The 13,106-nt window shown below is 38.9% G+C and overlaps 1 protein-coding gene across 4 annotated transcripts in view; it reads left to right on the top strand.

Annotated features, from left to right (window-relative positions):
- LOC121414227 (protein still life, isoforms C/SIF type 2-like) overlaps positions 1–13,106 on the top strand; it is a 99,645-nt gene that overhangs the window by 50,436 nt on the left and 36,103 nt on the right. For 2 of the 4 annotated variants that reach the window (XM_041607337.1, XM_041607334.1), the window contains 4 exons: positions 7,191–8,465; positions 9,592–9,775; positions 10,757–10,843; positions 11,617–11,763. In XM_041607337.1, coding sequence (XP_041463271.1) covers positions 7,386–8,465; positions 9,592–9,775; positions 10,757–10,843; positions 11,617–11,763 — 1,498 coding nt within the window. In that variant the 5' untranslated portion in view covers positions 7,191–7,385. Of the gene's footprint in view, positions 1–5,717; positions 5,997–7,190; positions 8,466–9,591; positions 9,776–10,756; positions 10,844–11,616; positions 11,764–13,106 lie in introns of those variants that run through there. The other 2 variants (XM_041607335.1, XM_041607333.1) reach the window with 2 other exon arrangements.

The raw sequence follows: 13,106 nt of genomic DNA, 5'->3' as shown, positions 1-13,106 counted from the left end.
CGGCATTCCTTATTAACAGGATGGCACTCAGTCGCTTTCTCGACCCTTGTCTGCCTTACGAGTGGTTTTCTTCCTAAATCCCTACTCTCCGTCGTTCCTGGTCCCCTTCGGACCGCTAGTAACTTTTTACCACAGCTCTCTATCAGAATTCTGCAGATTTCTGCCCTCACGCATTTGAGACAGATATCGAATTCTGGGCGCTTTCTCCCACGCGGAGGCTTCCCCTACAGAAATTTCCAAGCTTGCGGGAAGCGTGCGACTAGCTTGCGCAAGCTTGCGACATGCTAGTAACTAGCATGCGGTTAGCTTAATAAGCGTGTGATATGCGTGCAGAGTAATAGTTAAGCGATCTTTTAGCGAGCAGGGACTGTTCGCTAGCATGCACTCGCTTATTAAGCGAGTGCCCTGCTAGTCGCATGCTAGTTACTAGCAAGCGGCACGCTTAAATTTCGGTAGGGGTTCTGAGATATCTCGCCTTCTCAGATTGGTCGATTGATCACTTACTGAGCCTTAAAAGCTTCAGTTTTCCGATCACGATTCTTGTTGAAATTTTCAACAAATTTCGATTCTTACGCTCTAGTCAGCAGGTGATGTTGTTCTCCTGACACTAGGCCGAGGGCCCATGATACTTAGTATTCCTGAGTATACAGGGCATTCCCCTCGAGGACATTTTTGAGGGCCGCCTTTTGGCGCTCAACTAACTCCTTCACTTCTTTCTACTTGAAGGACATTCCGTCCAGCGAGGCGAGATTTGCTGCTTCGGCGCTTAAAGCAGCTGCGGTTTTTCCCCCTCTCCCTAAATTTCGTTGTTTTTGTTTTTTCTTTTAAATTTTCTTAGGCTTACAATTGAAAACATGCCTCCCTACGGTTTGAGTCCGTGCTGGTCTAGCAAATCAAGTAGATGTATGGAGTTATTGAAGTAAATTATGAAAATACTTACCTGATTTTCTTATTTACGAGATAACTCATACATCTACTTGATACCCTCCCACCGACCCTCCGCCTTGCGTAGCAACATGTTTCAACGTATGGGCTTGCGAAAGGTGAGGAAGATGGACGCTAGTTGCGCGGTGATCATGGGTAGTAAGCCTGAACGGGAGAGGGCGCGCTCGCGCTTTTTAAATCCTTGGGAGTTCTATTCGGGTATGGCAGTCCAGAGGGCTGAACTAGCAAATCAAGTAGATGTATGAGTTATCTCGTAAATAAGAAAATCAGGTAAGTATTTTCATAATCTAGGGAACAGATTGCAGAGAAAATTATCAAATTTTGGAAATTATAGGAGAATGATTATCCAATTAAGCTTTGTGTTCCGTAAATATTGTGCCCTGTGTGCGTTCATGTGTTGCGTAGAGGATTGACAAATTGCTGCACTGCTTGCCTCAGATATTGGCATATCTTCTTTTTATCCCATGCAGTCTTTTCTTATTATTAAGGCATTTTTAAAGACAGTTATATATATCACTTTAATAGACAGGGCAATAATGGAGTACATCGTTATCTGCCTCAATAAACTCCTCTTTGATGGATTTGTGTAATACATGTATATTTATATATTCAATTTCTCTTTTTTTTTCATTTGCTTTGTTCTTCTTTATCATCTTTTTTTCTTCTGGTGCTCATCCAGCTTCTCAACCTATTCTTCCATTATTTTTATCAAATTACAATGATATTCTTATTCCTTCATCTTTTTGTTGTATTATTACTGTTTGTTTCCTCTGTAAGCAATTGTATTTTCTTATGTATTCATTTAATATGCAATTTATTGTCAATGGAAATATTAACTTTATTTGATTCAATATACATGAAAATATTGTAAATACAATGTATTCTTAAGGGGTCTATGTCAAGCTCCTGTTTGTAAGAGGACGTCTCCAGCTAAACAAATAGTTAACAATTCTTTTATTGCGATTTTCAGTAGCGTAATTTTAGTTTCTAATCTATAATTCATGTAAAAGTTTGAGATTGCATACATCCTTTTTATATACTGGTTTGGATATCTTAAATTTTTGTTGGGAGTGAGAAAAAGTAAAAACTGAAATGGTTTGGTTGTTGTAAAAGGATCTGACCCAAGAATTGCACTTTAATGGTGCACTCTAAAGGAAGTTCTTGGTTTTTGCAGTGTTTCCTGCATATGTGTAATTATATGCATCACTGAATATTGCTCACTGTATTCTAAGAAAAAGCAGGATGGTCTCAGATCTGCTTACTTATTCTCCTGAAAAAAATGGGAATGAAATAGATTTTAAAATATCAAATAAGAGGTTGAATATATTAATGATTTTATTTTTACTTATTGATAAAGGAGACATTGTAGACAAAAGTATGAAGGCCTCCCGCTCCCCCCAAAAGAAATGAATGAAAAATAATAATGATATAGGATAGTGATGATGATAATAAATAAGAAAGGATATCATATGAAAACAGATAAATGGATAGAAGAAAAAAAATGAATAAGTTGAATAAATCTAAGGGCGCTTTATTTTATTAAACAATGAGAGCACATAAATCCCCCATAGGTCTATAAAAGAACACAACATTCTGAAGGAGAGCGATGTGCTAGGCTAACAATATCAAACTCAGTATGGGATTGATATACCTTCCTTTATTCTTTAGGAAGCAAGGCTAAAACTAAATATAGTAATGAAAGGCAGTAATCAGCTGTGAGACCTATCTCTATTTCCTTGTCCAATGGAATGTTCATTTGTTACTGACAGTACTGGTAACCATGCAATTGCTATGACACCAAAATATTAGTGCTTGTCAGAGGTGGTCAGTTTAACTGTAGGAAAGAGAATAAGGACTCGTTATTGCCCTGCGACATACGGAAGAATCAAGAACATAAATGTATTGCAAATGCCCATCAAACTACAAAGAACAGCTGGAAGAAGGTCTTTGTCGAAAATTGGGGAATTGGAGCAGCAGTTTCGTCCTAAGTTTCGGAGTAGGCAAAACAAAACTGAAAATTGAAAATGCGTTGTTTGTACCGTGTCGAGGACTTAAAGATACATTCCAGTTTTGGTAACGATCTCAAAAATGACTTTTTACAGAATCTAATATAATGACCACCCAAGTGTCTGTTTTGTATGAATAAAAACTATGTGCCAAAGGATTCTGGGAGAAATTGTGTAATTGCTGAGAAATAAGCAAAATAAGCGCGGATTCGGTCACTTCCGTTGGGTCTTTTTCCAGCAATGATAATACACTGTCCCACGTGCGCCTATCTGTGTTGGTGATCTTCAGCGTGAACGTTTTTCAGCGTAGATTTCAAGATTTCACAAAGTTCAGTTTATATAACTGTACCAGATCTAGATCCTCGATGATATACTGACAATTAAGCCTGGTTTTACAGACTTTATCATGAAATCAGTGTTTACTGCAACTACTGGAATTTCTCTTTGAAGGTCAAGTCCACCTCAGAAAAATGTTGATTTAAATCAATAGAGAAAAATCAGAGAAGCACAATGCTGAAAATTTCATCAAAATCGGATGTAAAATAAGAAAGTTATGACATTTCAAAGTTTCACTTTTTTTCAACAAAATAGTTATATGAACGAGCCAGTTACATCCAAATGAGAGAGTCGATGATGTCACTCACTCACTATTTCTTTTGTTTTTTATTGTTTGAATTATACAATATTTCAATTTTTATGAATTTGATGATTAGGACCTCATTGCCTGAAGCACAAATTGTTAAAATAATGGAATTCCACGAGTTCAGGGAGGAATGAAACTTCATTTCACATGACAATGACGAGAAAATCAAAATATTTCATATAATAAAATACAAAAGAAATAGTGAGTGAGTGATGTCATCAACTCTCGCATTTGGATGTAACTGGCTCGTTCATATAACTATTTTGTTGAAAATAAGCGAAACTGTAAAATGCCATAACTTTCTTATTTTACATCCGATTTTGATGAAATTTTCAGTGTTATGCTTGTTGATTTTTTCTCTTTTTATTTAAAAATCAGGTTTTTGTTGGGGTGGACTTGTCCTTTAACTTCTGTTTTGATTCATCAATTTTCGACAAAGGTTTCTTGGTTGATCTTTGTCATGAAGGGCATTCGACAATACATTATCTATGTTCTTGATTCCTCTGTACGTTGCTGTGCAAAACTCACTTATAAAGAGAAAGAGGAAAGAGAATGAACGAGAAGGGGGGGGGGGGGGGGGGGTTGGGTTAGAATGAAGGAGAGATGTGCAGTATCGCTGGAATTACAATAGAACTGAATAAAAGAAAAAATTCAGGGAATTTTCAATATGAGGGATGGGTAAATTAGAAGATGAAAGGTTCAGAATATGGAATGCAAAAGAAAAGAGTACAGTAAGAAAAGAGAAGAGGGTTTAGCCTCGGAGAAAGGTAAGCCAGGGGCAGCATATAAAATACATGAGGAAAAGGGTCCCCCCCCCCCCCCCCGAGAGCCCAGATTGTTTCTAAAATTTCCCAAATTGCCCCTAAAATTCCTCAAATTGCTTTCTTATGGGGACAGTCTTTCTTAAAGTCGACCCAAGATCTGCCATAACAATATTCCAAAAAGTTAAGAAGTTGAGAAATTAAATTTTCTCTTCAATACAGCAGGATAACTTTCACAGCATTATTGCTTGTTTTTTTGAAAACCGGTAGCCCTTGAACCGAAAGAAATAGCCCTGCAAAATTCAGTAGTCCCCCCATGTTGAAAAAATAGCCCCTAAACATAAAATAAATAAAGTATTTTTTACACTGGTGGGGGAGGTGGCTATTGGGGGAATGGTGGAATGAAATGAGAGAAGTTGTTTTAGAAGAAAGGTTAGCATTTATAATAAGATATAAGAGGAGGAGGAGGAGAAGGAGGGTGATGAGGTGTGCGAGGAGGAAAAAAAAATTCATAGAACGTAAAACACCACCTTGAGGCAACAATCACTTCTAGAGCTGACGGAATGAAAACAAGATTTGCGCCTGCGATGCCAGCAACTGTGATCAGTTGAAGTGGTATTCCAAGGATCTGGCGGACCCTAACGAGCAGTGACAATGATCAAAATGAAATAGTTGGGAGACGGAGCACATTGATGATGAGAGGAGCATATATTTCATTGCAGAGACAGAGAGAGAGATGGGGGGGGGGGAGAAATAAGAATAAAGAATGGTTGTGAGGAGAGGGAAGATATATTGGGGATATGAGAAGGAAGTAATGGTAGGTCCATATGAGAGGGAGGGCGGGAGGGAAAGAGAAATAGAGATGGAGAATGGGAATGAGAAGGCATGAAAGAGAGGGATTGAGAGTTGGGCCATAGAGAGGAGAGAGAAAAGGGAGGAGGATGAAAAGAGATAAAGAAGAGAGAAAAATGTAAGAGAGAAAGATAGAGAGGATGAAGAGAATGGAGAGATAGATAGAGAGAAGGAGGGGGGGGGGTTGCCAAGGAGAGAGGGAGAGAGGAAGTGGATGAAGATTGGAAGAAGGGGGCAGAGGAGGAGCGTATATCAAAGATGGGGAATGCTACCCCCCCCCCTCCCTCTTGCACAGGGGCGAAGAGAGAGTAGGAGTAGAGCACCATTACGAGATGTACAGGATTGAAAATAAGGAAAAAGAACTATGGGAATGGAATGAGGAAATAGATGACCTAAGGGGGGCCACACATCGACCAAGAAAATCAGATTTATATTGCGCTATCCCACGACAACCCTCCATCACTATCTATGCAACGTGACAGTTTTTAGTAATGCATTTTGGATCTGCAGTGGATTTTCAGCCTGTCTCAGGCCTTCTCTCTTGGGAAGCATTTGCTACTTGAAGAATTTGACTTGGATTTTTTTGTATCATACTCCCGGGAGTTGGTTAAAACCATCTTTCTGCATGCATAGCTATGCAGAGTTAATACAGCCACAACTTGGCTTTCATCAGAGCTTGCTTTGTTTGGATAAGATTTTGGAACTCTGAAGAAGATGGGTAACTCTAAATCGTCGTCGTATTCGATGACCCGACTCGGCCGCAGTAAGTCGGAATGGAGGCCCAAGAAGGTATTTAGACACCAATGATTAGCTTATTTAATGTTTATTTAATTGTCACTCTTTGTCTGGAAGCTTTGTGTACATGGCTGATTAATAGATAAAAACAAGGGTCTGCTAATTGCCAGATTCTTTGCATTCTCCACCCTTGACATCATTGTTCAACATCGACTTGTACAAACACATCTTTAGTGTGTTTGTATACCAGGTTGTTTCCTTGTCATAAAATGTCAAATACGGCAATTTTAACCAACAAGTGTCTGTGGAATCCAATCAATGGTAACGTTTTCTTTCATCCATCTTAAATTGATATACTCCATGCCCTCTGCTCTTAGATGTTCTGTACGTCATAAAGTATGACACATTCTCGTGAATCCTTTATTACTTCAGCATTTCTTTGTGGCTGTCTCCAGTATCAAACAAATTGGGAGGTCGGAACTGATTGACTTGTATGCCTATACATTGGATTATTTTTTTTTACATTTTTATTATTGGATGAATCATAAATATATTGCTGAACAAGAGACCAGGAGGGTTTCAAGTTGTGAAAGATGACTCTGTTTTAACCCAAATTTAGTTGTCAGTTTACTTGTCACTTTCTCGCTAAATTGGGATATATTGAACCTTGGGAGTGTAGCCAGGATGTATCATTGATCATCTTTAACCCTTCGTTATGCAGATAAATTGCATACATGTAGAATGTAAGACTATAAATCTTGTATTTGCAGCATTTGCAAAATTATTTCATTTTCTTCATTGTATGTGTATAATAATCTTTTGCATTTTGAATTTTCGTTCTCACATATTCTTCATCTGGGATACATGTATTTATTTTTCAATGCACTTCTTTTAATTCTACATGTAATCTACTTCTAAGGACATTTCATGAAGCATATTGTCAATTAGTTATAGAAATCCTTACATCTGACAATAGTAGAGACAAAAGCAGCCAATGAAAATATAGTCATGGAATGTTTTCCATGAACACAAGCTGCAATTGAAAGAAGAAAGGGCTATGGCAAACAGACAGTTTTTTTCCTTCTTCATTATCAACATAATGTGTGTAATAGTTTTGTAGTGAAGCAGAAATGTGATTCCTGACTAACTCGGTGTGCTAAAGTTACTTTATTTCTTTTGTTTTTAAAATAATTTTCTATATCGTCAGCCTTGTTTTTTTCAATTTGGTCTCTGTCTTTCTATCTGCAGCCAAAGGACGAGGGTACACTGAAGCGCTCCAACTCACAAGTCGATCTGAACTCTGCTGAGATACCCCAAGACCTGACAGCAGAACCCATATGCCTTCCGGATTCCAGGTCTTCTGAGGAGAAAGCAAAGCACACCGAGGAACCTGTAAATGAAGAGCTGCACGTAAGAGTGTCAACCAGTGACTTTGAGGACGACATGGAGGGGAAATTTGGTCGCAAGAACAAGGATGCAGTGTCGGAGAAGCGGCAGGCAGCTCTCCCGATCAGTGGAGGGGTGCGGAGACTCCTGCAATCGAGGAAAAATCAAAGGCAGATAAAGTACGCCACGTATTCTCCAAAGCGGAGCGGAAGCACACTCTCCAGGAATTCTTACTATGACAATGTGGATGATAATGATTACCCAAAGCGAAATGGTGAACGCTCGTTACAAGGAAATGATTTGGCATATTCCCAGGATGGGTACATACAAGACTCTGATATTGTGAACAACCAGAATAGAAAGATAAGTTCATCAGAGATTTGCGTGGAAGGTTTGTCCACTCCCGGTAGTATCGACAACCCAGTGATATCAGCCACAACAAATGGTAGCAGGACATCATCACCTAGGCGGTTTGTAGGACCTGGTAGCAATAGCACTAGTCCAAGGAATGCATCCTCAGTTGATTCACATTCACCCAGTCTTCCGTTAGGACCGGGCGTCCTGAAGAGTGCAAAGTTCATCGAGGACAATGCCGCCAACTTTGAGTTGGCCAACACCATCAGAATAGCTGGGAACCACCATGAGACCATGAACGGGAATTTCATCAGCCCAAACAGGGCCATGACTCTGAAGTATGGCAACAGTGCAGGTGGGCGATTGGAAAATGGAGCTGGTAATGCTCCCAAGACAAAACGCTCGCACAGTTTCAACACAAGAACTACAAACTCCCTGTCCAACGATAACAACGTGGACAGATTGGAGAGATATAATGAGGAGGATAACACACTTGTGCAGGATTACGAAGCACATCTCAGGAACATAACAGACAACTCTGACAGCGGATTCGATGGGACGCTGCCCGAAAGCGAATCCTGCACCAATCACTCGGCATCCATGGGGCAGGGACCGCTCCTGCCCAAGTGGAGAAAGCGTAAGACCTTTGGAAGCGATAGCGGTAGCAGTTCAGGGGTGAGGGGGGATAATGGGACAATGACCTCGAGTGAAGGAAGGCACTCGCAGCACGATGTGGACTTCTTGGATTCCACTGATGGCAAAGATTTTTACATCAGAGATGAGGTGAGTCTTTTCCAACCTTGCTATTAGAAGCTACAAAATACATATATGTACATTTCCCTTTCCCACATTTCTCCATGTTAAGATTTCCTTTGAACACTTCTTCCATCTTTTGTCTATACATCGCAGCTTTGTTGTGTTGTAGAACAGATGAAAGATAATTGGTCTTTGAGCTCTCTTCATACCCATAAAGGTACTCATTTTATCACAGCAGTATTCCGTGTAGCATATTGTAAATGATGATAGACATCTCTAACCCAAGATTCCTTATTCCATCTGGTGTCAATTCTTAAACTTTATTAATATTCTTTTCTTCTGCATGCCACAGTGATATCTCAGTCCTGGTTTGGAGTTGAACCTGTGTTTCTCAAAATTTTAACCTTTTTTAGGACAGCCGAGGAAAAGTTCATTCTTATATTTATAACATAAGTGGAAACCATTGTTTCTTCCTCAAAAGACTTCTCTACATTAATAAGGAGATTGCAATATGAGGTTGTTATAGATCCTCCAGAGTTATCATTAAATTCTTAATATAGCAGATTTTCACTATCTACTGATGATAATGTACTGCTCCCACCGTTTGAAGGTGTCTTCGACATCTCCTTGATAGCTTTGTCCAAATGAAGGTGAAGTGGAAGGGAAGGTCAGGTCTAGGCCCCTTTGGATTAAAGTTGCTATTAAGGTAACTTTGCCATCCAATGGTATCTACCATGGTAATGATGATCAGAAGCCAATCAAAATCAAGGATTCAAGTCACCATAATGGTAACTGTTATGCAATGGGGCCCCTGGAGATTGGAGTAAGACAGGACGGATAGATACTACCCAGAATTGGACAGTGGATGAAACGGCCATAGCAAAAGAAATGCACGCATGAAAACGTGTGCGGAGGCTTCTTTCTTTGAAGAATATGGCAACACAGTAGTGATAATAATACATTGTAGTAGTCCTTGATATATTGAACTCTTCTGTCAATCAAGAATTGGATGGTGGGTGGAATGGCCATAGTAAAAGAAAATGCATTTATCAAAATACCAAAGGATCGATCTTTGATGACTATGGCAACACAGTAGCGGTGGTAGTAGTATATTGTAGTAGTCCTTGATATTCAACTCTTTTGTCTATCGCAGGATGATCACGTGGAAGAGGAAGAAGAGGAGAGTCAGTCCCTGAGCTCGCTTCACAGCCAGACCTCTTGTTACCAGCAGGGCGGGGCAACCAGGAAGGCCGGGTGGCTCAACGTGAAGAGCATGCTGGTGCAGAGGAAACGCAAGTTAGAGAGGGCCACTAAGAGATCTTGGAAGGAGTACTGGGGTAAGGGTGAACCACTCGTCAAGGTCTTGGGAGATCTTTGGGGGGAAACCATCAGTTGGATTGACATTCCTGCTCATTTTCTATTTAAATCAGAGTTGCCAGATATAACTGATTCTCATTATATAGTCCTGAAAAATGAGAATGCTGATGGTTTTATGTAAAATATCAAAGTCACAAAATCTGTTTTATCTGTTGTTCTCTATGAAGTTACTGATTTTTTTCACCCAACTAACTGATTTTCACATTTTAATTAGTGAAATATTCTTGTTTAGGTTAGCAGCTCAAATTTAAGCTACAGGTACATGTAATATGTGAGGCTTTGCCTTTTCATTCTTGTTTTTCATTTCATTTAAAATTAAGAAAATGCAGTCAATATGATGAACTCATTATTAGGGCTACAAGTGTGTGTGATCAGTGAATTTGAAATTAATTTATCAATATAGAGCTCATGAATGTAGGAAAATAACATTTTGAAAAAAAGTAAGAGGTTCATGTGTGAACGAGCTGGGAGGCTTATGATAAGCAAGGTTGATACTTCTTTTTTCATATTCATCATATAGAAAGAATTTTGATTTTCAAAGCTGGAATCTAATCTGGGACCCTTCTTACAAAGAGTTGCGATTGATCCTTGATATGAATGTATATCCATAAGTTAATTGATTTCTTGACAATTTGGTGTGATCTCCTTTGTTTACAAAGGACATTTGCAAATTTCGTGTAGAAAAAATTATGACACTAGTGGATTTCCATAGAGTTACGATTGATTGGATCGATCGTAACTCATTATAAGACAAGGCCCAGTATTGGAATCTTACTGATAGAGAATGTGATTTCCCTTCCTAAAACAAACCACAAATCGTTTATAAAGTTGTGCATAACCTTTAAACGGTCTGGTGGAACACCACCCATGTGGTCTCCGGTTCCCAACACTTAATTTCTTCCATAAATTGAATTTGTCATCTTTGTTGGTTTGGTTTACAGTTTGTCTAAAGGGCACGATGCTGCTGTTTTACACTTGCTCCGAGAAGACCGCTCCCGATGAGAACAGCGAGCCGCGACACATACTCGGTAAATAATCACCTTCCCCTGGCTTGTTTAATCACAGCAAATAGCTTAGATTAGCGAGATAACATGTGCAAATATGACAAGGGCTGGATATTGAAAACTGACAAATTTTTGCTCTCGTCCTGCTCCCTCTCCTTGTTTTATTTGAGATGCCAGATATCTTCAGGCCATCGATGGTGGTCTCCTATCCCCTCCCCCCAAAAAATAAAAATAAATATAATAAAAGATAGTAATAATCATCATAATCACAAATCGTCATAATAAAAATGATGATGATGATAAGAAGGAGGAGGAGAATTAGAAGAAGAAGGAGGAGGGGCAGGAAGAGCGAGAGAAGAAGAAGAAGCAGAAGAAGAAGAAGGAGAAGAGGAGGAGGAGGGGCAGGAGAAGCGAGAGAAGAACCAGACGAAGAAGAAAAAGGAGGAGGAGGAGGAAGAAGAATTAACAAGAGAATAAAGGAATAATAGGAAGAAGAAGAGAGATATCTTATTTTTAAATCTCCTGAGGAGATTAATACACATGTTAATGGAAACATGTTATACTGCAGGAATGAAATTATTTAAAATGATGTTTCAGTCCCTTCATACTTCACTTTTTGAAGCACTAAATATTGATTTTTGGCATATTTTTTTCTCTCTGGGCTTCATATTTTTAACATATATCACAGACAAAGAAGACAAGTGGGACCTTGCAGCATAGATTTTTAAAAGTCAACTTAATGTTTACCTGTGCCTTTAACTATATATATTCTGTATTATATTATTTGCTGCCCTCAGTGGTGGAAGACGGTCTAGCCCAGGCGGTCCCGGAACATCCAAAGAGGGACAACATCTTTTGCCTCAGCACGGCGTTTGGCGATGCCTACCTCCTACAAGCAAACAATCAGATAGAGCTGGAGAATTGGGTGACGGCCATTCATTCGGGTAAGGCATTAAAGAAACATTTGCCGCTCTCCACCCAGGTGGGTGTTTCATAAAGCTGATCGTAAGTTAAGAGCAACTTCAAGAACGACTGGTGATCCCTTCGTGTGGTAAATGGTATATTCACTGGCGATGGTTTAGCGCGTACCAAAGGTTCATTAGTTGTTCTTAAAGTCGTTCTTAACTTACAAACAGCTCTATGAAACGGCCCCCAGGTGGAGTAAATGTATGTTTGCTCCGCTTAGGGGTTGATGCAGAAAGAGTGCAACTTACAATAGCGACTGCAAGTCTTAAATTGGTTGAAAATCAGTCTATGATTGTTAACAGGTTTGGTGCCCCCTCTTACAAAGTGTTATGTTATGATAGCATCAAGCACAAGGTGCAATTGATCTAAAATTTCCATCTCTGAATTACACAATTCTAGATCGATCGCAATTTGAGTTTGATCTGAATTGCAAATCTTTGTAAGACAGGGCCTGGGTATTTCTGACACCTTTGAGGCTTAGCCTGAATGTGAATATTCCAGGTGCTGTGTCATAAAGTTGTTCGTAAGTTAAAGGGATGCTCCGGGCTGAAAATGATATGTTTTAAACAGATAAAGAAAAATCAGACAAACAAAACACTGAAAATTTGATCAAAATCTGACAAGTAATAGCAAAGTTATGGCATTTTGAAGATTTACATTAACTGAAAATATTGGATGGACATCTCATTAGTGCATTTGATATTAGTTGCTGCAAAATATTTCATTAAAGAGGAGACACATTGTTCACACCTGTATGAAAAAATAAAAATAATTATGATTTCATTTAATATCACAAGAAAAAGGAAAGTGGGGATGTGACATCATCAGCCCACCTAATGAATATTCATGATGATGTGCATATAACTATTGTCACAAAATAATGCTAACTTTAAAATTCAATAACTTCGTCATTTATTATCCGATTTTGATGAAATTTTCAGCACTTTGCTCTTTGAATTTTACTCTATTTATTAAAATGTTAATATTTTCAGCCCAAAGTAAAAGAACGACTTTAAGAATGACTGGTGAACCTTTCCTGCTCTCTAAATAATCACCAATGAACATTTAAAGGTGAATATCATTTATCACAAGAAAGGATCACCACTTGTTCTTTCAGTCACTTTTAACGTACGAACAGCCACGTACTGCACAGCAAAAGACCGGCAAATTGTAATACAGGGAGTGGTTAACACAGACTGTTCTTTGTTTGTTTTTGTAAGAATGCCAGTAGAGTGTCTCATGAAACATCTCGTCGCTGATTTTCAGTGACATATTAGTCCTGAGCCAATCAGATGCAAGGATTTCAGTAGCTTATGACAGT

The sequence above is a fragment of the Lytechinus variegatus genome, chromosome 4 (genome assembly GCF_018143015.1).
Source record: "Lytechinus variegatus isolate NC3 chromosome 4, Lvar_3.0, whole genome shotgun sequence".
In the NCBI taxonomy this organism is placed as follows: Eukaryota; Metazoa; Echinodermata; class Echinoidea; order Temnopleuroida; family Toxopneustidae; genus Lytechinus; species Lytechinus variegatus.
The sequence above is the reverse complement of the archived record's forward strand: the minus strand, read 5'-3'. Positions and strand labels throughout refer to the sequence as shown.